Source organism: Panthera uncia (assembly GCF_023721935.1).
Source record: "Panthera uncia isolate 11264 chromosome D3 unlocalized genomic scaffold, Puncia_PCG_1.0 HiC_scaffold_8, whole genome shotgun sequence".
Classification (NCBI taxonomy): Eukaryota; Metazoa; Chordata; class Mammalia; order Carnivora; family Felidae; genus Panthera; species Panthera uncia.
Genome location: NW_026057586.1, coordinates 38171000 through 38195778, shown reverse-complemented (window position 1 = coordinate 38195778; position 24779 = coordinate 38171000). Strand labels below are relative to the sequence as shown.

Here is a 24779-nt window from a genome sequence, read left to right as displayed (position 1 = left end):
TATCACGTATACTTTTATTCCTTTAGATTGTGTGTTTTATGGAGGTAGGGACCATGTGTTTTTATCACGTATACTTTTATTCCTTTAGATTGTGTGTTTTATGGAGGTAGGGACCATGTGTTTTTTTCCTTCATCTACATATATATGCACCATATAGAAAGCTCTAAAAGGTAACATTGGATGAGAAAAACAAGATACAGTATAGTGCAAATAATATGAACTATTTTTTTTATCATTTTGAGAGACAGAGAGTGGGAGTGGCAGAGAGAGGGGGAGGGAAAGAGAGAGAGAATGAACATATTTTTATAAAATAATGGTGATCAAACCTTCCCAGTATGTACATATTTTTGTTTATGTGTGTGTGTTTGTATGCTTAGGTATGTTCATTGATGCATGTATCTATCTGTAAGTACAGAGAAAAATGAAATGATACAGTAGTTTGTCAATGAGGATTACATATGGGAGTGCTATTATCAGGGGAAAGGAGAAAAGAAAAAAATATGTAAAACTTAGGCAAAAATTCGTGGTAATGGTAAAAAGTTATATTTTCATTTTTTTTAAATAATGGAGTATTTAAGAACTACCTCAAATAGAGCAACTGAAAGGAAAATCAAAAGCATAAGATCTATCCATTAATATGGCATTTGTATTCTAGAAGAGAAATAGCTAATAAATACGAAAAATAATACTTCATACAGCGGTGAGTCCTCTGAAGAATATTAAAATTTAGGTGTTTGGGGGAGATAGTCCTGAGCTCAGGAAAGATATCAGCACTTAGAGAAGCAAATCTGGGATTCATCAGGGTGCTACACAAGTCAATGTGATCATTTAGAGAGTAAGTGTAAGGGAGGAGAGAGTTCCGGGTTGCACCCTAGAGCACTCCAACAGGGAGTGGCAAGGATGGAAGCTTACCGAGATGAGCAAAAGAAGTAGAGGAGAGAAAGTGGAGATGCTGAGACAACTCTTTAGATGAGTGTTTCTGGAAAGTGTATTGCGGGAATGGTACAGAGAAATGGGGCACTGAATGGAAGGGCACCATGGGATCAACGGAAGCTTTGTATAGAGAACATTTATCACACCATGCTTATATATTCATCCTGGAGAAAAGCTATGATGCAGGAAAACAAAAGAAATGCTTGCAAGAGAAAACTCAATGAGAAGTGAGAGGAAAAGGCATTTGTATAAGAGAAGACTTAGGCATAGGTTGGAGAAGGAATGACTAGCGATGTCCTTATCCTTGAGGCATGCATCCATATATGATGAGAAAGTGTTTTCTCCCAAGAGTAAACAGTATTTGAAATTATTCCACTGAATTGTATTAGAATCAATGTAGATTTATATCACATCAGCTATCCCCTAGCAAAATATCCACAACTGACAACTTCAATCAAGAAAACCATGAATTTGCATCGTGAGACACATTCTCTTGTTATTTACATGCTCCAAAATTATAGACTAAAAAAGACGATGGTGCAAATAGGCAAAGTACACGAACAAATGTTAGTAGAGTGATATATACATAAATATATTTGTCACTGATATATAGTTCAGTTATTCTATGATCCCAGTGCTATGCAATTTCCAATAAAAAGTCAAAATCTGAAGATGTCTGCTCAGATTTTAAAAGAGAAAAGATAATCTATATCTAAACCAGAAAAATCCCATTCTTAGAAATTTCCCAAGTTGGGGCACCTGGGTGGCTCAGACAGTTAAGCTTCCGACTACGGCTTAGGTCATGACCTGGCAGTACCTGGCTTCCAGCCCCGCACTGGGCTCTGTGCTGACAGCTCAGAGCCTGGAGCCTGCTTCAGATTCTGTCTCCCTCTCTCTCTGCCCTTCCCCCGTTCGCACTCTCTCTATCTCTCTCTCAAAAATAAATAAGCATTAAAAAAGAAACAAATTTCCCAAGTAAATGTCCTTTCTACCACAATAGCTAGTCCACTGTGTAGTAGGTAAAATAAGATTTTAAAGCCACTGATCAATCAGTGCACGCGTCATTCCTTGTAATTCATGCCAACAAGGACACCAAAATCTTTTAGGCTCATCTGAATTGTGAACAAGAAACATGTTTGCCACCTTTTTTTTTGAAATTTGGGTATACCTAAAACTAGGGATTTCTTAAACTTTGACAGCAAAAGCAGATCAGCAGCTAGAAATGCAGCAATCTTTTACAACCAGTTTTTAATAGCAAGCGTCAGAGAAAGCAAGGAAAACTTTTCATTTCCCTATCTAGAGATGTAGGCACAAAACTATATAGTCAAAAAGTTCATGTAAACTTGTTAATTACAGGAATAATAAACTAATGTTGGATGAAATTGGCCAACTGCCTTCTATTTACAACCCGTAATTTTCATTCACAATTACCTTAGTAAGGCACATTTACTTCCATACATAATTTTATATTTACAAAGACAGAAATCTACAAAGATAACTTTTAAAGATCTCTGCAAACAGTAGACCTAAAATATTAACTGCCTGGTCTACTTTCTCTACCTATCCAGTTTTCTTCCTACCAACAACAACTGGATAATTCTGGAATTTTCAATGGACCCAGGAATAAGAGATTATGATTGATTTTTCACTTACAGCTTTATAAAGTAGCTCAAAATCCCAGCAAAAATCTTCTTACCCCAGCAAAATCACTCTGGTAAAATTATTCTTTTAGATAAATTGTTTTTAATTACAACTTTGTCTTTTAGGAAAATTAAAACATCCAAATTACTCTTCTGATCATTTTAAACTCTTTACTATTATGGCCTGAGAAACCAAAGCTAGGAAACATTGCAGAAGCCCAAATTACACTGGTACAACACATTTAATTAAGTTCAGGGAGCAAAACACGGGAAAGCTTGGATTTTTATAACTAACATCTGTTTATAAACCAGTCTATCACCCTAGTTTTGAACAAAGTACTTGAATCCAAAAATAAGGAAGTAGATAATGGAACCTGAGTCTACAGAAAAGTCCCCACAGGAACAGATAAAAAAAAAAATCAGCACAAGAGCATGAGGTGGTTGTTGTTTAAATAAACTCTGACTTGGGTTTTTGTTGTTTTGTTGATTTGTTTGTTCAGTTTGAAAGGCTTACCATCTTGCTGCCCATGAAGAGCCTGAGGACTCTGCATTCTCTCCTCAAGATTGGAGCTAAGATCAGAGTTCACGGCTGACATCCGTGTTGAATCGCTCATATCAAATTCATCGCTTTCTATTGAACTTTCATCCTGAAAATGGTTTTAAAATATCATCAAGCATCATAAAATATAACACATTCAAATAGTGACCATTATATCTACAGGGTCAATTAGAGTTTAGCCAGTAAATTAGCTTTTACAGAACTCAGTAAATTGTGTTACATATTAATAGATACTTGAAATAAATAATGTAATAATTTCTCTCTTTAAGGAATTTCAAGGCTTGTGAAAAATCAAACAATGTATCTAAGTACAGGCAGATTTAAAAGGCAAAATAACATGTTTAGGAAGGATGTACTTGGGAGAATTATCCTAAACAATGAAAAAATGTTTTTTTTAATTAGTAAAAACTTCCCTAGGACAGTCAGTCACAAAACATAAAATATAGAGAAATATATGTTTTGAGTCCAAAAATAAATGACCTAATAAAATATTATAGGCAAAAATCTTAGGATGCGATAAGAAAACCTTACACAAAAAATTTTCCTTGGCAAACAGGACGGATTCTAATAATTGACCAACTTACATGGCTAGATTGAAAATCCACATTTCCTGAAAGCAAGATTTTAACACCTCCCTTCTTTCCTTATAAGTGAATATATGCTGTACTGCAACCACAAAAACAAGTTCTAGGTAGAAGTGTGAAAGATCCATTTACCAAAAGCCAGTTCGCCGAGTGGCTAAATTACCAAAAGGCCAGTTTTCCAAATGCCCAACTCATCAAAACCTGTCACAAATTAAGTTAAACCAAGTCTAAGATATTTTGCTGTAAATCATTTCACTGAAGCAAATTCCTTTTAGAGAACCGATTTTCAGCCAAATGGTATGCTTACGTAGGCAGAAAGGCCTGAGAAACTTGTGTAACATATTGCAAGTACTTACTCAAAATCACCAGGTTTGACTTTAATTTGTAAATGTCTGATCTCAAAGTTTAGCATTAATATAAAAATCAGCAATCGCCATAGCAGTAGTGCTATTTATGTGATACATAACTGTTCTTTATACTTGTTTACTCACTTCATCTTTATCACAACCTGTGAATTGGGTACCAGGATTCATCCACTTTTACAGATTGAGAAATTGAGGCACAGAGCAGTTAAAGAATGTATCCCACTATAATACACCAGAACTGGGATTCATATGAAGTCACTCACGCTTGAGAAAATAACTTCTTTGAACAGGAAGAGTTACCTTGGCTTCCTAAATGACATCTTGGTATCAGCAAAGAAGTTGCTATGGTTAGGGGACAGGAACCTTCTAGTAGACTAACAAATTGGCATTCTGATCCATCGGTCAGGTCAAGGTGATTTTGGTGTCCTTCCTTTACGAAAGGTCTGATCATGCCCAGGTATACTGAGTAGAACTAGCTCTTCGTTAATTCAGCAAGGAAATGCCACCCTGTGAGGCCTCTGGGCAATCAGCCACATAGACTTCTCCCAGCGGCATGCCCTCTCTCTTGGTACATTATGTTTTCTCAAATTCTAAATTCTAAGCAAATCCAAAGCATCTGAAATAAATATATATGTTAACAAGGGAAAAAAATAACAGAATTCAATGTGCACATCAATCTTATCAGTGTGTACCATATACATATACCTACATATATATGCACACACGTAGGTGATACAGATATTTATTATATGCACTATATATAGTGTCTGACATGATGGCATTTTAGAGTACATTCTCTACAGCGAGACTGACTGATTCAGATCCAGCTCTGCCACTTAGATGTGTTACCTTAAATAAGTAACCTAACCTTTCTGTGCCTCAATTTCTTCATCTATAAAATGGGAATAATAGTATCAATCTCATAGGGCTATATAAAGGTTAAGCAAATATACTAATATTTAAAGTACTTAGGACAAGGTCAGATAAATAAGTACAAAACTGTTTTAATAATTTTATATAGAATACATAAGAAACTCTGCAGTATATAATAGGACTTATGTTTTATGAACACATACAAAAATAAATTTAAATATAATAGTAAAGATTAAATATAATAGCAAATACATTTAAATATATTAAATATAATAGTAAAAAATATAAATATAAAATAAAATATAAAGTAAATTTAAATATGTGTTTATAAACTAGCTGTGTATTTTATATAAACATAGTCTGTAGAATCAGCACTTATTATATATACTAAAAATAGCTAAATATACATAGTCCAGTAAAATTTCATCTCTAATATATACCATCTTAAATATATGTGTGTGTGTGTATTCACACGTATGTGTGTAAATGTATGTATATGTCAGAATGTATGTGTGAGTTTAAAGGAAAGCTAGATACAAAGAGATAATATCTGATCCATGGAATGATTATATAAACTGCTACAGCACATTATGAATAATCAATACACATTTTATCATCAATAAGTAACAGTCTTATAAGTATATATTTTAAGAAATATGGACAACAAATTAAATGGTTATACAACCAACTGTACCTGCTGTGTATTTTAATTTTAAAAGAAATCACCATTCTATTAATCATAGGTGTCTTAATGATTGTGACTATCTTAAATATTTTCCTTTATGATTTCCTCTGATACACATTTTATTTTTCACAATTCTACTCCTTATTAGAATATAAATTATCCAATTGCTTACATTTATAAAGAGCTTTAACAAAACTAAGTGCATGTATTCATTCTGTAAGTTCTATTCAAATTATTGACTGATTAAATTACTATCTTTGATAAGAGGTGGAAAAAGTGCCTAAAACCTAATGTTGCGGTTTTTTATTATCAACATAGAGACAATGCTAATTGTCTAGGAATGCTAAGTCTAGGAAGAAATTACCAAATATTTCTAAGAATGAAGAACTGGAAAACTTGACTGATATGATATTAAGTATTTTATTTTATTCATGATCATCTGTAGGCCATTCATCTGAATTCTTCCCCTATGGGTATTTTATTCTATATGACAATCAGAAAGAGAGTCTTCAATCTGACTTTATTCCTTATGTTATTAAAATCTTAGGATAATGAAAGCCATGGCCAACTACCATAGAATTTGCTTCCCCAAGGCTTAATTTTTAAAAATTAGAATAAATATTTTACTGTAACAAATAATTTTATTCCCAGTCTTTTTCCTTTTAAGACAATTGCATGGAATTTAGATCCTCTGATCCATTCCATATTTTATTTTAGTTTTCAAGTTCCGGATTTTACCTCTAGAGGTCTCTACCCTGCAACTCCTGATTTCCATTGCTATTTGTCCTGATCTCATTTTCCCATTTCCTGAATGATTAATTACAGTCTCCTAGGTTTCTATCCACCTCCAATTTCTTCCCCACCAGTCCTGTTCATCATCTATTGCTAAATTAACCTTTCCACTTCAGAAAGTGCCACTTCTCTGCTCATAAATTTGCAGCTATATTCGTCAATCCAAATCTACCAAGTAATGTGTAAGTTGCTCAAACATTAAGGGTTTTCCATAAGACTGCTTGAAACCCGCTCCCACAATCTAATCTTTGTTGTTTTTCACTTACCTTATGCTCAAACCAACTCAAAGCCCATACTATTAGCCTTTCTATGGAATGCACCACCTCAGACCTTAGTGTGCATGAGTGTAGATACTGTTAAAAATTCAGATCACCACGTGTCACACATTATGTCTAGAATCAGAATCTTGGGCTGGGGTTCTGCAACATGCAATGCAATGAGTTCTGCGGGTGCCCCTGACGTTGGTTATGTAGCCAGTAATGTTCAGAAAAATATTCTGTGCTGATGGAATTACTCTATAATATTCCCTATGCGGTAAGGTGACTACCAGCTTTACTTGGCTATTGAGCACTTGAAACATGGCCAGTGCAACTGAAGAACTAAAAATTTAATTTTAGGTAATTTTAATTAATATCCGATTAAATTTAAATATCCACATGTGGCTAATGCCTACCATATGGGGCAGTGAAAATCTAACAATTCCTCATTGTTGGATCTTGAAAATATTTCCAATCATTCACTATTAGCAATGCAACAAACATCCTAATACTTGAGTTGTTCCATACATCACATTCCTTAGTATAAATTTCTAGTCAAGCATATGAGTAACATTGAAAAATTTTTAATAATTATTGCCAAACTCTCCCCCTGTAAGATTATTCTGGTTCAAACTCCATCAACAGTCTGTAAGAAGGTCAAATGATCTTACATTAGATAAAGTATTTTGATTCTCATTCCTGGCCATCTTTATTTCTCTTAATAGCATTTAGCATCTTCTTCTATACATACTTTTATTATTTATGTCCTTTATTTTCTCCCCTGCAACTAGAAGTTTAATAAAGGCAATATTTTTGTCAATTTATTAAGTTTATCTCCATTATCTACAAGAGTACCAGTTACATAGAAGGTACTCAGTAAATATTGGTTGAACTAATTGAAATAACACATTAAAATTTAAATATAACTGAGCACAAAGAAATATCTCACTTGATTTCCGTTTTAATGTAATTTACTTAATCACCTTCCTATCTTTCAATAATCAAAACTTCTAAAATTTTGCAAATAATCTAGCCATTTATATGAATATTTTGAAGGCAGTGTGCATCCAATTGGTATTTTCAAGATGTAAGGATGAGAGCTATTTTCCTAATCCAGTTATAAATTAAAAGGATCTACTCCCTTCGTGTGAAATACTTATGATGTTTTCGAAGCCAGAAGGATTCGGCATGTGTGGGCTGTACTGTTGGCACAGAGTTGATTTTCTTACTTTTTAGCCTAGAAATAAATGTACCAACATCTAAATGAGCTTCCTACAAATAATTTGACAGCTCCAACTAGTTTATGAGGTTTAATTTTTTTTTCCAATTATATAATAAATCAGGAGAATAACTTTCCATTCTCCCGGATGGATAGACATTAGTATTTTTTTAGTTGTCTTTTATATCTTTAACCCAAAGATTTTATTACTATTTACTTAATCATTTATATGTAGCCATCTGATAATATGAAATCCACGTCTGCCACTGTACAAATACAGATCTTCTCACAAAGTGTACTCTCAATGGTTTTTTGAGATAAAACAATTTTATAATATAGTTTTAAGATTAAACCTGCTCAAATAAAGAGGAAAACAAAAAATATGAGTTTCATTAAACAAAGTAAGCTCAACAAAGTGAATTTTATAACACTTCGCCAAATAACGCTGTATTTGAAAAATAAATATTTAACCACATTTCCTGTTATTGAGAAATTTCAAGAAGGACTGTATGTATTAGCCTGAGAAACCACTCCTAATACTGATCATCTGAATGTGCCTATTGATTAATGGCTTGTTAACTGACTAGTTAACAAGGATTTCCTAAGACCCTACTGCTACAAGTTTTGGTGGCAGAATATATACAACTTGGTCCCTATCTTCGAGATACTTCCACCAAACTGAACACTTAATTAGTATCCTAAAGAATATTCAGCAAGTGTGCATTTGTGTCTAATACATGCCAGCAGCGCACATCTCGATTCTACTCTACAAATTAAACAGGATAATTTGCAAAATACCCCTAATTAGGAAGAACCACAACAAATTCTCTCTAGAAAATACACACTGGTATAGAGAATAATGGAAAAAAAAAAAAACCTTTAAAACATACAAAAGATTTAGATGGTGGAGAAATGATTATACTTGAAATGCCCATTAAATTGACTTTTGTGATTTCCAGGAAAAATAGCCTGAGTACTACTGGACACTTTCCTTGGATACTCACTCATTTGGGATACTTTCCCCTGAACTTTCTAGCACTTTACCAAGGCTAGCTTGATGGTGGTCCATTAAGGAAAAAGAAGCTTTCTTGGGAAGGAACACATTCCCACCCAGCACTGAGGTAGATGTGTTGAGACAGGGACTCTCTGTCGGGGCTAGAAGTTTCTGCCTGTTTTTTCCATCTGTGCAATGCCAGTAACATTCCTTTCATTAAAGAATAAATTACCATCTTCAAAATGCCATCATGCTTAATACGATAGTCATGGTTATCAAACTTCATTCCGACTTGGAAGTCGGTATTTCCATTTTACCTCATCTTGCTGTGAGTTCAGCAGCTGCAACTTCATGTGCTTCATGTAGGCCATGGTAATTGGCATGTTGTAGTCAATCATGCTGGTCACCAAAGTCGGAGGTTTTCCATTATCTGCAATAAAACATTTTTAATGGGTGTGAAAGTGATACTGCATTCTACCTGTAATTTCAAGCGATCCACGTTGTTAAAATTGAAATCTGGTTCTAGACACCAAGTCTTTAGGAGGTTGGTAGCATTACGGATGGATGGTAGGAAAAAGTAACCATACAAAGGTATATGGGACAAACTAACGCTATGGATAAACTAGTGATTTCTAACTATGGGAAAGCTTTTTGATACCCTGGTAGCAAAGGGTGAACCCAATACAGTGATTAAACACAACCATTGATAGTTTTGAATTTTTCTCCTTTGCTGCACACCTACAGTTCCTATGTGCTACTTGAGTAAAAAAGGAAATTTGCACATTTTTTCCTTTCATCTTTTTCTTCTATGTCTATTCATCCCCCAACACACGGGAATGAACTAATCCAAATGTCTCTTTGAGATTATTTTAAACTCGCAGAGAAACTCACCGATTAGGAAAATCATATAAGTAATTTTCAATGAGAACTAAAGTCAAATTATAACTTTCATGTAAAAATTTTCAGCAGAGGAGCTCCATACTATACTCTTCACTTTTAGAAATAAGGAACTGGTGGATTTAAAAGGAGATTGATGGAACATCAGGTTCCTTGCTAACTATGTTTAACATCCCATGAAATACACATGATATGTGAAAATTAAAATATTATTATAGGGAAAAAAGTTATTTGCCACAGTCAAAACCACCTTTCTTCTGAGAATGGGCACAGAATTACTCTGAAAGTGGATATTCAAAATTGACTGCCTCTGGATTGAATCAACGAGACGATCGGACTTGTTGAACTATTTCAGTCTACCACATGTGTATAAAGATGTCGGATATAAACTGCCATTATGAGTAAAATGACTTTAAGTCTCACTATTTGACACCACAGCTACCTTTGTGATCTGTTCCATCTGGGTTTAAATGCATTCTTTTCTGGCACTCTGAGCAGCTCATTAGAAACCGTGTCACCGCTTCTCTTGGTAAGAAGGCATAGCTCTCTGAAATCTGAAATGATTCACAAAATAGAGGTGTTATTATATAAGCTGACTGCACATGAGTCAACAGAAATGATCACTGTATTTCCCAGTAAGACGCATTATTCCATAATGGCAGGAAGCACAATGAAAGCATGCACTGCGTACCATGCATCATTTCAAGAAATATCTATCCAACTTGATTGCATGTCTCTTAGTAATAGCTAATAATGTGATGTGGAGAACAAAACATCACCCACATCTGGATGGATATCTGTTTAGGTTTCTGCATTTCTTTTAGGAAACGTAATCACAGTGTGCAGATATTCTAGTGAATTTTCCTATGAAAAATTGCCAACATTGTTTTTTAGACTTACTGCTAGCACCATCAAAGTTTTATCCAATTTACATATATTTTTTAAAAATTTAGCCCCAACTAGAAACACTAAACTTTGGATTTTGCATTAGTGAGCATTTCTTCAGTATGGCTTTTTAAAACATTTTAAGTCAAAATAACAGAAAATTCTAAGAGAACTCATGTATGTATTTGCTACAGTGAATCATCCCTTCCACAGAAAATGACACACCTGGAAATGCATTTTGGCCACTTATTTCATTTGTTATTTTACGTCAGTGTTTCAAAATTTATGTCCACAAAAGCTCAGGCTGATTAGCAGAGCAAGCTTCTCCGGTACACTCTATAGAGCTTCTATTATCAGAATCATGATCTAGATCCCATTAGAAATCAATACTCCTATCAGTCATTTTTAAAATACTAATTTTTCAAAATCCAAGGTATTTCTCTCATCAAAGCCAATGACTTAAGTGAAGCTGACAGATTGTTAAATATCTCTAAATAAAAGCGGACACTGACTTGGACAGTGCTACTAAGAAGTGTGATGCAGGGCATCAATCTTCCACCACAGCACTAACACTGGTACATGAAATACACCAGAAAGAAGAAGAATAAACAAGGTGAGTTGTAAGTGAGACATAAATGCCAAAGAAAATTTCTCAGGTGTATGTACAGCTGTTATGAACACTATCACGCTTGAAGCTTGTAGAAAGGAAATATGCACCTTGTGTGTAATTGAGTACAATTCTACACCAATTCTGTTAATGATGATGGGGTCAGATTTTACTTATTCATGCTGTAGAAAGAGCACAACATTGAAGAAATCCCATGCACTAAAATCCAAAATTATAAAGCAAACTTTGCCTTGCATTTAATAATAAAGTCAGTTTGTATCAGTTAGCCTAGATCAGGGCAAAAAAGCCACAAGAATACCAAAGAGAAGGCACAGGCCCACAATTAAAGTCTATCATGGATGATCCATATACAGGTAATTAAAATTCAACTTTACTAGGGTTTTTAATTTACTATCATTTGTAAATTCAGATGTTGTCCAGTTTAAAAAAAATACTTCATACTGTACAAAGAATTTTGAGAGAAAAATAAACAGAACAACTTGAAAGTATTTCATCAAGCTATTTTATTTATGTTATATTTTTAGAGAGAGAGAGAGAGCAAGCACGAGTGGGGAAGAGGGGCAGAGGGGAAGAACTCCACTGAGTGTGGAGCCTAATGTGGGGCTCTATCCCACGACCCTGGAATCATGACCTAAGCCAAAACCAAGAGTTGGACACTCAACTGACTGAGCCCCCCCAGGTGCCCCCCATCAAACTACTTTATATTAGTTATTGAATAAGGAAATACATACACAAATTAAGTTCTCATTCCCTTTCTCTTATGCTATTTTCCTAACTACACACACACACACACACACACACACACACAAACACATTTGATTATTACTCATCTGTTTTATAGAAGGAACTCACACCTTTGCCTGATTTATTAATCTGATCGGAGATCATTTTTCTGATACTCCAAAAACCTATGTTAAAGTAATTCAGAAGTTACAAACAAATGTCCACGATGCATGCCTGGCCCTAATATTTTAACTCACATGAAGTTATAGTCCATTGGAACTAATGGGGCTATCCAGTAAATTCTTCAACAAATAGGATTTGAGTAGAATGTTCTACTGATTTTCAGAGGATTTCTATTACAACCCTATCTACTTATATAAAAGGCAAACCGTCCATTGAAAAACTGATGAGTAAATGTGGAGTTGAAGACACCCTGTGTTTGCTTCCAGCATCCTGATGCTCTCCACAATCTTCCTATTTCCCAATGCTAATAAGGCGCTTGTGTAGGAATCCCTTCTAGATGGATTTATCATTGACCTGGCCCAATCATATTACTTGTCCTGGCATTACTTAGCTCCAAACCAATGGTTTTAGAATCATTATTAATCACATTACATTTCTTTTAATAGTTTAACTCTGTAATTAATCACATTACATTTCTTTTAATAGTTTAACTCTGAGAAATGAGTAACTGTAACGGTCACAAATATGTTTGTGTTCATGTGTACATGTGGGCATGGAAAAAAATATAAAATCCTGCTTTGTATCTTAGAAAGGAAATTTTAGCAAGTATTTTATCACATCATTCTCTGTGGTATTATGCTGGCACAGCACTTGCCATGCCACCACATGTTATATCAGTGGATAAAAGCATTTATTTGGGGGTACTTTTCTTGGTGTTCAGAATCCACTTTATGGGGAGACCAGGCAAGGCATCCCACTCTCCTTGAATCCTTTTTCCCCACCTCATGCTCACTGGGGCTCACAGACCTCGGAGTCTTCCTAAGCCCAAGGAGAAAAGACCCTCAGAACAGATTCTTCACATCTTACACTTATTTCTGAAATGATATTTCTCCTGCCATGGAGGTGAAGAAGGAAAATAATTTCTTTTTCCTTATCTAGAATTTTTCCTCCCAGGCCTCTTTGAAATTAAGGATCCTAGGCAACCTTCATGGCTGAAGTTCTTAGAATATTTGTAAAAATGAAGAAATACTCTTAAAAAGCTCTTAAATTACAGTACATTTGAATAAATACATTTCATATTTAAAGCCCTGTCTTTTGATCCTGTCGGTATCTTCCCGTAACCCCATTTAGAGATAACATTGAAAGCCCACATGTGAAGCCTCTTTAGAAATTGAGGCAGGGGCAAAATGCCCTTATGGCTCCTTCTCTAATGAAAGGCCCTGTTTCCATTTGCTGGGAGTGAATGTTGGAAATGCTAAACCAACTTTAAATAGATATTCATAAATGGTGATAAAACACAGGGATGTGTTCTTCTAGGCTCTCCATTCATCAAAGTCCTAACATCCTTCATGCAGTATGTAATAGTAGTTGCAAATAAAACTTCGAAGGGACAAAAATTGAAAAAATATTTTGATTCAGACACTTGAAATACCATTCTACTAACACTATAATTAATTATATGAAATGCTATAATCATTCATAAATGTCTATTTCCTTGACCCAGTCTTCAAATCTAATCACTTACTTGTTTCTAGGATAGAAATTGAACTTTGAATCGAGTATGGAACATTTTCTAGAACACTGATGAAGATAACACGTCATTTGAAAATGTATTCTTAGAATTATATTTATATTTTGGAATGATAGAGAGTATTTACTTTGAATTTTTCCATGAGGAAACACTGCATCTTTTTGGTAATAAGAAGCAAAACGTAACATGAATGGATATTAGTCTTGCTCTCTCTGCACTGAACACTAAAAGGACAACTGCCTTATGACAAACCACATATACTGCTTATACTAGAAATTAACATCCAAAGGAAGGACTAGAACCTAGCCACACTGAAACTTACAAAGTAATACCAAACATCATTTTTCATGTAAACTACTGTGAGGCATCTCTTCCTCAGAAGATGTTTTTCCTATGAATCCAGACTTGTTTTCTTAGATTTATGTAATGCTTTGTATTTTTCATTGACTTTTTGCATTCCTTACGTTAGACGGTAACTAAACAGATTTCACAGTAGTTTTTTGATAAGTGGATTGACTGGTATAAAGAGATGAAATGAGTTGCCATTGTTATGCAACAAAGGACAAAGCAGAGGGCTTTGGGTCTCCCAAATCCTGGTCTATCTCTATGAATTGAACGGACCATGATGAGCTTATCTGACTGACAGACAAATGCTTGGGGTCCAAAGAAAGCAGAAACATTGAAATAGATTTTTTTTTAATTGTAGATTTCAAAGTGTCTCACAGGACAAAGTCAGCACTTGTGAAACGTCCTTAAACTTGAGTTATGGCTGAAGATTTGTTGTTACTCCTCTTAAGTTTGTGGTTCCGGGGTGGGAATGTTGGGGCACAACGTATTTTTTCATTACTTACCCCTTCTAAAGACCTTAATTCTTCTCTGTATTGGACATTATTAATACTGTTTTTACAATGAAAATATTACATTCTAAGTCCATTAAAACTGGACTTCGTCGGGAGGATTGACAAAGATGGCGGCGTAGGAGGACGCTGGGCTCACCGCGCGTCCTGCTGACCACTTAGATTCCACCTACACCTGCCTAATTAACCCAGAAAACCACCAGAGGATTAGCAGAACGGAGTCTCTGGAGCCAAGCGCAGACGAGAGGCCCACGGAAGAGGGTAGGAAGGGCGGCGAGGCGGTGCGCGCTCCACGGACTGGCGGGAGGGAGCCGGGGCGGAGGGGCGGCTCGCCGGCCAAGCGGAGCCCCCGAGTCTGGCTGGCAAAAGCAGAGGGGCCGGACGGACTGTGTTCCGACAGCAAGCGCGACTTAGCGTCTGGGAGGTCATAAGTTAACAGCTCTGCTCGGAAAGCAGGAAGGCTGGAGGACAAAGGGAGAGAGAGCTGCTGAGCCCCCGGACGACAGAGCTCAGGTTGGTGGGGAACAAAGGCGCTCGCCAGCGCCATCTCCCCCGCCCATCCCCCAGCCAAAATCCCAAAGAGAACCAGTTCCTGCCAGGGAACTTGCTCGCTCCACGCAAACACCCAACTCTGTGCTTCTGCGGAGCCAAACCTCCGGCAGCGGGTCTGACTCCCTCCCACTGCCACAGGGCCCCTCCTGAAGTGGATCACCTAAGGAGAAGCGAGCTAAGCCTGCCCCTCCTGCCCCCGTGCACCTTGCCTACCCACCCCAGCTAATATACCAGATCCCCAGCAACACAAGCCTGGCAGTGTGCAAGTAGCCCAGACGGGCCACGCCACCCCACAGTGAATCCCGCCCCTAGGAGAGGGGAAGAGAAGGCACACACCAGTCTGACTGTGGCCCCAGAGGTGGGCTGGGAGCAGACATCAGGTCGGACTGCGGCCCCGCCCACCAACTCCAGTTATACACCACAGCACAGGGGAAGTGCCCTGCAGGTCCTCACCACTCCAGGGACTATCCAAAATGACCAAACGGAAGAATTCCCCTCAGAAGAATCTCCAGGAAATAACAACAGCTAATGAACTGATCAAAAAGGATTTAAATAATATAACAGAAAGTGAATTTAGAATAATAGTCATAAAATTAATCGCTGGGCTTGAAAACAGTATAGAGGACAGCAGAGAATCTCTTGCTACAGAGATCAAGGGACTAAGGAACAGTCACAAGGAGCTGAAAAGTGCTTTAAACGAAATGCAAAACAAAATGGAAACGACGACAGCTCGGATTGAAGAGGCAGAGGAGAGAATAGGTGAACTAGAAGATAAAGTTATGGAAAAAGAGGAAGCTGAGAGAAAGAGAGATAAACAAATCCAGGAGTATGAGGGGAAAATTAGAGAACTAAGTGATACATTAAAAAGAAATAATATACGCATAATTGGTATCCCAGAGGAGGAAGAGAGAGGGAAAGGTGCTGAAGGGGTACTTGAAGAAATAATAGCTGAGAACTTCCTTGAACTGGGAAAGGAAAAAGGCATTGAAATCCAAGAGGCACAGAGAACTCCCTTCAGACGTAACTTGAATCGATCTTCTGCACGACATATCATAGTGAAACTGGCAAAATACAAGGATAAAGAGAAAATTCTGAAAGCAGCAAGGGATAAACGTGCCCTCACATATAAAGGGAGACCTATAAGACTCGTGACTGATCTCTCTTTTGAAACTTGGCAGGCCAGAAAGGATTGGCACGATATTTTCAGTGTGCTAAACAGGAAAAATATGCAGCCGAGAATCCTTTATCCAGCAAGTCTGTCATTTAGAATAGAAGGAGAGATAAAGGTCTTCCCAAACAAACAAAAACTGAAGGAATTTGTCACCATGAAACCAGCCCTACAAGAGATCCTAAGGGGAATCCTGTGAGACAAAGTACCAGAGACATCACTACAAGCATAAAACATACAGTCATCACAATGACTCTAAACCCGTATCTTTCTATAATAACACTGAATGTAAATGGACTAAATGCACCAACCAAAAGACATAGGGTATCAGAATGGATAAAAAAACAAAACCCATCTATTTGCTGTCTACAAGAGACTCATTTTAGACCTGAGGACACCTTTAGATTGAGAGTGAGGGGATGGAGAACTATTTATCATGCTACTGGAAGCCAAAAGAAAGCTGGAGTAGCCATACTTATATCAGACAAACTAGACTTTAAATTAAAGGCTGTAACAAGAGATGAAGAAGGGCATTATATAATAATTACAGGGTCTATCCGTCAGGAAGAGCTAACAATTATAAATGTCTATGCGCCAAATACCGGAGCCCCCAAATATGTAAAACAATTACTCATAAACATAAGCAACCTTATTGATAAGAATGTGGTAATTGCAGGGGACTTTAACACCCCACTTACAGAAATAGATGGTTCATCTAGACACACGGTCAATAAAGAAACAAGGGCCCTGAATGATACATTGGATCAGATGGACTTGACAGATATATTTAGAACTCTGCATCCCAAAGCAACAGAATATACTTTCTTCTCGAGTGCACATGGAACATTCTCCAAGATAGATCATATACTGGGTCACAAAACAGCCCTTCATAGGTTTACAAGAATTGAAATTATACCATGCATACTTTCAGACCACAATGCTATGGAGCTTGAAATCAACCACAGGAAAAAGTCTGGAAAACCTCCAAAAGCATGGAGGTTAAAGAACACCCTACTAACGAATGAGTGGGTCAACCAGGCAATTAGAGAAGAAATTAAAAAATATATGGAAACAAACGAAAATGAAAATACAACAATCCAAACGCTTTGGGACGCAGCAAAGGCAGTCCTGAGAGGAAAATACATTGCAATCCAGGCCTATCTCAAGAAACAAGAAAAATCCCAAATACAAAATCCAACAGCACACCTAAAGGAAATAGAAGCAGAACAGCAAAGGCAGCCTAAACCCAGCAGAAGAAGAGAAATAATAAAGATCAGAGCAGAAATAAACAATATAGAATCTAAAAAAACTGTAGAGCAGATCAACGAAACCAAGAGTTGGTTTTTTGAAAAAATAAACAAAATTGACAAACCTCTAGCCAGGCTTGTCAAAAAGAAAAGGGAGATGACCCAAATAGATAAAATCATGAATGAAAATGGAATTATTACAACCAATCCCTCAGAAATACAAACAATTATCAGGGAATACTATGAAAAATTATATGCCAACAAATTGGACAACCTGGAAGAAATGGACAAATTCCTAAACACCCACACTCTTCCAAAACTCAATCAGGAGGAAATAGAAAGCTTGAACAGACCCATAACCAGCGAAGAAATTGAATCAGTTATCAAAAATCTCCCAACAAATAAGAGTCCAGGACCAGATGGCTTCCCAGGGGAGTTCTACCAGACGTTTAAAGCAGAGATAATACCTATCCTTCTCAAGCTATTCCAAGAAAGAGAAAGGGAAGGAAAACTTCCAGACTCATTCTATGAAGCCAGTATTACTTTGATTCCTAAACCAGACAGATACCCAGTAAAAAAAGAGAACTACAGGCCAATATCCCTGATGAATATGGATGCAAAAATTCTCAATAAGATACTAGCAAATCGAATTCAACTGCATATAAAAAGAATTATTCACCATGATCAAGTGGGATTCATTCCTGGGATGCAGGGCTGGTTCAACATTCGCAATTCAATCAACATGATACATCACATTAACAAAAAAAAAGAGAAGAACCATATGATCCTGTCAATCGATGCAGAAAAGGCCTTTGACAAAATCCAGCACCCTTTCTTAATAAAAACCCTTGAGAAAGTCGGGATAGAAGGAACATACTTAAAGTTCATAAAAGCCATTTATGAAAAGCCCACAGCTAACATCATCCTCAACGGGGAAAAACTGAGAGCTTTTTCCCTGAGATCAGGAACACGACAGGGATGCCCACTCTCACCGCTGTTGTTTAACATAGTGCTGGAAGTTCTAGCATCAGCAATCAGACAACAAAAGGAAATCAAAGGCATCAAAATTGGCAAAGATGAAGTCAAGCTTTCGCTTTTTGCAGATGACAGGATATTATACATGGAAAATCCGATAGACTCCACCAAAAGTCTGCTAGAACTGATATATGAATTCAGCAAAGTTGCAGGCTACAAAATCAATGTACAGAAGTCAGTTGCATTCTTATACACTAACAATGAAGCAACAGAAAGACAAATAAAGAAACTGATCCCATTCACAATTGCACCAAGAAGCATAAAATACCTAGGAATAAATCTAACGAAAGATGTAAAAGATCTGTATGCTGAAAACTATAGAAAGCTGATGAAGGTAATTGAAGAAGATATAAAGAAATGGAAAGACATTCCCTGCTCATGGATTAGAAGAATAAATATTGTCAAAATGTCAATACTACCCAAAGCTATCTACACATTCAATGCAATCCCAATCAAAATTGCACCAGCATTCTTCTCGAAACTAGAACAAGCAATCCTAAAATTCATATGGAACCACAAAAGGCCCCGAATAGCCAAAGTAATTCTGAAGAAGAAGACCAAAGCAGGAGGCATCACAATCCCAGACTTTAGCCTCTACTACAAAGCTGTCATCATCAAGACAGCATGGTATTGGCACAAAAACAGACACATAGACCAATGGAATACCCCAGAACTACACCCACAAATGTATGGCCAACTCATCTTTGACAAAGCAGGAAAGAACATCCAATGGAAAAAAGACAGTCTCTTTAACAAATGGTGCTGGGAGAACTGGACAGCAACATGCAGAAGGTTGAAACTAGACCACTTTCTCACACCATTCACAAAAATAAACTCAAAATGGATAAAGGACCTGAATGTGAGACAGGAAACCATCAAAACCTTAGAGGAGAAAGCAGGAAAAGACCTCTCTGACCTCAGCCGTAGCAATCTCTTACTCGACACATCCCCAAAGGCAAGGGAATTAAAAGCAAAAGTGAATTACTGGGACCTTATGAAGATAAAAAGCTTCTGCACAGCAAAGGAAACAACCAACAAAACTAAAAGGCAACCAACGGAATGGGAAAAGATATTTGCAAATGACATATCGGACAAAGGGCTAGTATCCAAAATCTATAAAGAGCTCACCAAACTCCACACCCGAAAGACAAATAACCCAGTGAAGAAATGGGCAGAAAACATGAATAGACACTTCTCTAAAGAAGACATCCGGATGGCCAACAGGCACATGAAAAGATGTTCAGCGTCGCTCCTTATCAGGGAAATACAAATCAAAACCACACTCAGATATCACCTCACGCCAGTCAGAGTGGCCAAAATGAAGAAATCAGGAGACTATAGATGCTGGAGAGGATGTGGAGAAACGGGAACCCTCTTGCACTGTTGGTGGGAATGCAAACTGGTGCAGCCGCTCTGGAAAGCAGTGTGGAGGTTCCTCAGAAAATTAAAAATAGACCTACACTATGACCCAGCAATAGCACTGCTAGGAATTTATCCAAGGGATACAGGAGTACTGATGCATAGGGGCACTTGTACCCCAATGTTTATAGCAGCACTCTCAACAATAGCCAAATTGGGGCGCCTGGGTGGCTCGTCGGTTAAGCGTCCGACTTCAGCTCAGGTCATGATCTCACGGTCCGTGGGTTCAAGCCCCGCGTCGGGCTCTGTGCTGACAGCTCAGAGCCTGGAGCCTGTTTCAGATTCTGTGTCTCCCTCTCTCTCTGCTCCTCCCCTGTTCATGCTCTGTCTCTCTCTGTCTCAAAAATAAATAAACGTTAAAAAAAAAAATTAAAAAAACAAAACAAAACAAAAAAAAACAATAGCCAAATTATGGAAAGAGCCTAAATGTTCATCAACTGATGAATGGATAAAGAAATTGTGGTTTATATACACAATGGAATACTACGTGGCAATGAGAAAGAATGAAATATGGCCCTTTGTAGCAACGTGGATGGAACTGGAGAGTGTGATGCTAAGTGAAATAAGCCATACAGAGAAAGACAGATACCATATGGTTTCACTCTTATGTGGATCCTGAGAAACGTAACAGAAACCCATGGGGGAGGGGAAGGAAAAAAAAAAAAAAAGAGGTTAGAGTGGGAGAGAGCCAAAGCATAAGAGACTGTTAAAAACTGAGAACAAACTGAGGGTTGAGGGGGGGTGGGAGGGAAGGGAGGGTGGGTGATCGGTATTGAGGAGGGCACCTTTTGGGATGAGCACTGGGTGTTGTATGGAAACCAATTTGACAATAAATTTCATATATTTAAAAAAAAAAAAACTGGACTTCGTCAACAATGCAGAATATCATGAACCAAATTATCACACATTTGGAATAGAAATGACCTCTCCCAACAACAACAAAAAAATATGGTAATACTTCTACATAAAAATAATTGAACTGAGGCATCTTTTGATGGATTATACAATAAACTCGGCCTCTATAGCAAAGATAGTATGACGTTAGTAATCTAACAATAAACAGATCTACCCGATGAAGGCCTAATGATCCAGGGCCATAAAGGGCACTGCTACCAATCTTCCACTTGTGGGTTAAAACAACAACAGAAAAAAAAAAAAAAAATCCGGGACACATTTCTGAAAAGTTTACTGGCAAATTGTATGATTGAAAAGAGGATGGGCATTTTACTTTGCCAATGTCCCTGCCACTCTGAAGAAAGAAGAAACCACATTTTTTCAAAACCTTACAACTATAAAGCCAAATTCTGGCTTCCTCTCAGCACAGCTCAGTTAAGGTCAAAATGTCAGCGATCCAAAAGAACTGAAATAGGAGTGCCTGGGTAGCTCAGTCGGTTGAGCATCGACTCTTGATTTCAGCTCAGGTCATAATCCCAGGGTTGTGGGATCGACCCCTGCATCGGACTCCATGCTAGATGTGCAGCCTGCTTAAGATTCTCCTTCTCTTTCCCTCTGCTCCTCTCTCCTGGCTCATGCTCTTTAGTAAAAATTTAATTTAAAAATTAAAAAAAAAAACTTAAAAGATCAACCATAAATTGATTTGCAAATATTATCTTACAAATTCAATAGTATATAATTCCTAAAGTTTTCTTACACTTACTTTTGATGAGCAGAGCTTTGTCTTCAGAAGTAAATCTTTCCTACCTAGATCTGAATACTTGAAGTAACATTGAGTTGGAAAAATGGAAGAAGTTAATCAAAACATTGTAATAATAAATTGCTGCTTTGCTGTTGTTTCTGAGACTGTGTGTCTCACGGTTATAGGATGCAAGTTCAGCTCATTAACGCGAGCCATAAAATTGTGACAGCAACATGGCTAACAGAGAAGGATTTTAAAACAGGGCTCTTTGTTCTAGGTCTCTTTTCCTCGGTCCCAAGCCTCTTCTTCTCTAATTTTAACCGTTTAATTTCTGAACATTTTCAGTAGAAAAGTGCTCTAAATGTACTCAGTTTGTACATATATCCGCAATACTCTGGTTCCTGAAATTGTAGAGTGGACAATTCTCAAAATTAAGATATCATTCAATGTATGCCAACTATAACTCACTGTTGCTGTTTTACACAAAAGGAAATGTTTCCTGAACAATACGTGTGCATTTAAGTTTTCCATGAATTGAGTCCTTAAGCACTGGTTATGCTAAGTAAGGATTTTACATGGATTTTACACTTTAATCCTCACAACGATCCCAGGAAGAGATTACTGTCATTACCACTGTCATCTCTGTTTAGAAGATGAGGAAACTAAGCTCCAGAGAGGTTGTACAACTTGTCAAACAAGTAAAGGGACAGGATTCAGGTGACTATCTGGTTTCAGAGACAATCCTTTTAATCACTGTATATATAGCCTCTCCTGCTTATTAGCATTCAAAAAGAAATAGAGAGAGACTGTCTCATCCATAAAGAGTTGGAATATTAATGTCACTGCATAGGCTAACATGCTGAAATATTTATCATGTCCCCCAGTGTGCGGTTCTTTGTAATATTAAGATGCTGTAACTGGTTTGAGGTGACATTCTGAATACAAGGGGCAGTCCAATTCTCTGTACCTTGGCTCAGGTTACAAAGTTCCACCAGAAACACATCAGACTGTGCAGTAACGACGGAGAGCTCCACCTGGAGGAAATGAACAACATGCTGTTCGGCAGAACCCATGGCTAAAGTGACGGCTTCGAGACAATGCCGTCACATTTAACAGCCGGGAACAAAATGCATAGGGCTTCTGCTTTTAATAGAATGTACGAGAAGGACTATGAGTAGCCTATTTCTAAAGGAGTAAGAATTCTAATTGTTGAAGGAAATTCACCAGTGGAGAAGGCATTCTTGGCTTAAGATTCAAGCCTGCCACATGAGCTGAAACGGAGACACTACATGATGCTGGGAAATCATGAGCATTAGCAAACACTTCTTAAAGCAAAACAAAACAGCTAACGTCAAACGATTTATCCCCCAAAATCACACCATTTTGTCCTAGGTTCAGTAAGGTTTTCCCAAACAAAACAAACCAGAATTAATGTTACTAAATATCAGTAATTTGGAAAACTGGTAGGCAAGTGCTGAATTTCATCGTAAGTTACATTACTCCTCATCTCGATGTCTTGGTATAGTGTGCTCCATTTCAGATACTGAGTCTCTAAGGAAATAAAACTGGCCTAATCATACTATTTTTAAAATTACTTTTGCCTTTTTTGTAAAATGATTTTAGAGAGTAGCAATAATACTTTTATTTTACTGGAATTAAAACCATGTCTGTTGCTGAATACCATGCAGTAACTTGTGGAAGAATTTGCCCTTGGAGATAAACTTTTGCTATTTTCTCTTATGAACACTCTTGAGATTCTGAACAAAAAATAAATTAGAAGTTTTCTCCTGGTGAAATTTGTTTACCTTGCTATATTTGGTATTGTGATATTTAATACTGTGCTCCTCTATCACAAACCACCTGCAGTGTATAGAAATGGATAATACAACTATAGAAACTGCAGTTTTAAAAAGTAATAACATTTAGGCCTGCCCAGGTGGCTCAGTCGGTTAAGCGTCTTACTCTTTTTCTCAGCTCAGGTCATGATCTCACTCACAGTAATGAGATCAAACCCCACAGTGGGCTCTGCGCTGAGCATGGAACCTTCTTGGAATTCTCTCTCTCCCTCTTTCTCTGCCCCTCCCCTGCTCATGTGTGCACGCTCTCTCTCTTTCTCTCTCTCCCTCTCTCTCTCTCAAAATAAATAAAAATTTCCAAAAATAAAATAAAATTGAAATATAATTGAATAAAGTCTATAACTCTAAATGCTATTGAAGACCCCATAGGTCCTGATTCATAAAGAAATAGAAGCACACCTCTTTTGGGAGAAGGGAAGCCTTAGTTCGGGGTAATATCTTCTATTCAACAAGGGCTACCCTGCCTTTATCTACTTTACACATTGTGTATCTTTGAACACATTTGAAAGGAAGGAATTAAGGCTAAAAAAAGAAAGAAAGAAAAGAAAAAAAAATCCCACAAATGCTCTAACACCTGGCTCAGACATTTTTCTACATGTATTGTGAAATTGAAATGTCCAGCCAGTGGTTTGCTCTTATATTTATATGGATTCTCTTTTACCCATTTTATGCATGAGAAAAGATGAGCAGGAGCATCATTGCACTTCCACAGAGATAATTATTAATTTGCAGAGGTGCATATGGAAGCTGTCTTTCAAAGATGAAGACATTTATGGGGCACACAGGGGGCTCAGTCAGTTAAGCATCTGACTCATCATTTCGGCTCAGGTCATGAACCCAGGGTCATGGGATCGAGCCCCACACTGGGCTCCACACTGAGCACAGAGCTTGTTTAAGATTCTCTCTCCCTCTCTCTCTCTCTCTCTCTCTCTCTCTCTCCCTCTGCCCCTCTCCCCCGCTCACACTCTCTCTCAAAAAAAAGAAAAAACAAAGATGAAGACATCTTTCACCTTTCACCTAAACATTTACTTATTCAACAAATACCTACCAAAATGCACAGATAGTAAACTTATCCCTGAATACTTCTACATCTGGTTCTATACCACTAATGTGCCTGGGTATATCAAATTATTGGAGTCGCCTATTAGTAACTATTTGATTCATTCTAAAGTCAAAGTCATCCTGAAAAATGCTTTCATCAGGACTCCACATAAATGCTCTTAGGTAAAAAGTGCATGTGTGGTAAGATTCAAATAGACTG

At 37.2% G+C, this 24779-nt stretch overlaps 1 protein-coding gene across 5 annotated transcripts in view; it reads right to left on the bottom strand.

The window, feature by feature from the left end:
* Window positions 1–24779, bottom strand: part of NOL4 (nucleolar protein 4) — a 424003-nt gene that overhangs the window by 290952 nt on the left and 108272 nt on the right. For all 5 annotated transcript variants that reach the window (XM_049620236.1, XM_049620230.1, XM_049620231.1 and 2 more), the window contains 3 exons: window positions 10241–10352; window positions 9219–9331; window positions 3088–3220 (listed from right to left, as the gene is read on the bottom strand). In XM_049620236.1, the coding sequence (XP_049476193.1) occupies window positions 3088–3220; window positions 9219–9331; window positions 10241–10352 (358 nt within the window). The remainder of the gene's footprint in view (window positions 1–3087; window positions 3221–9218; window positions 9332–10240; window positions 10353–24779) is intronic.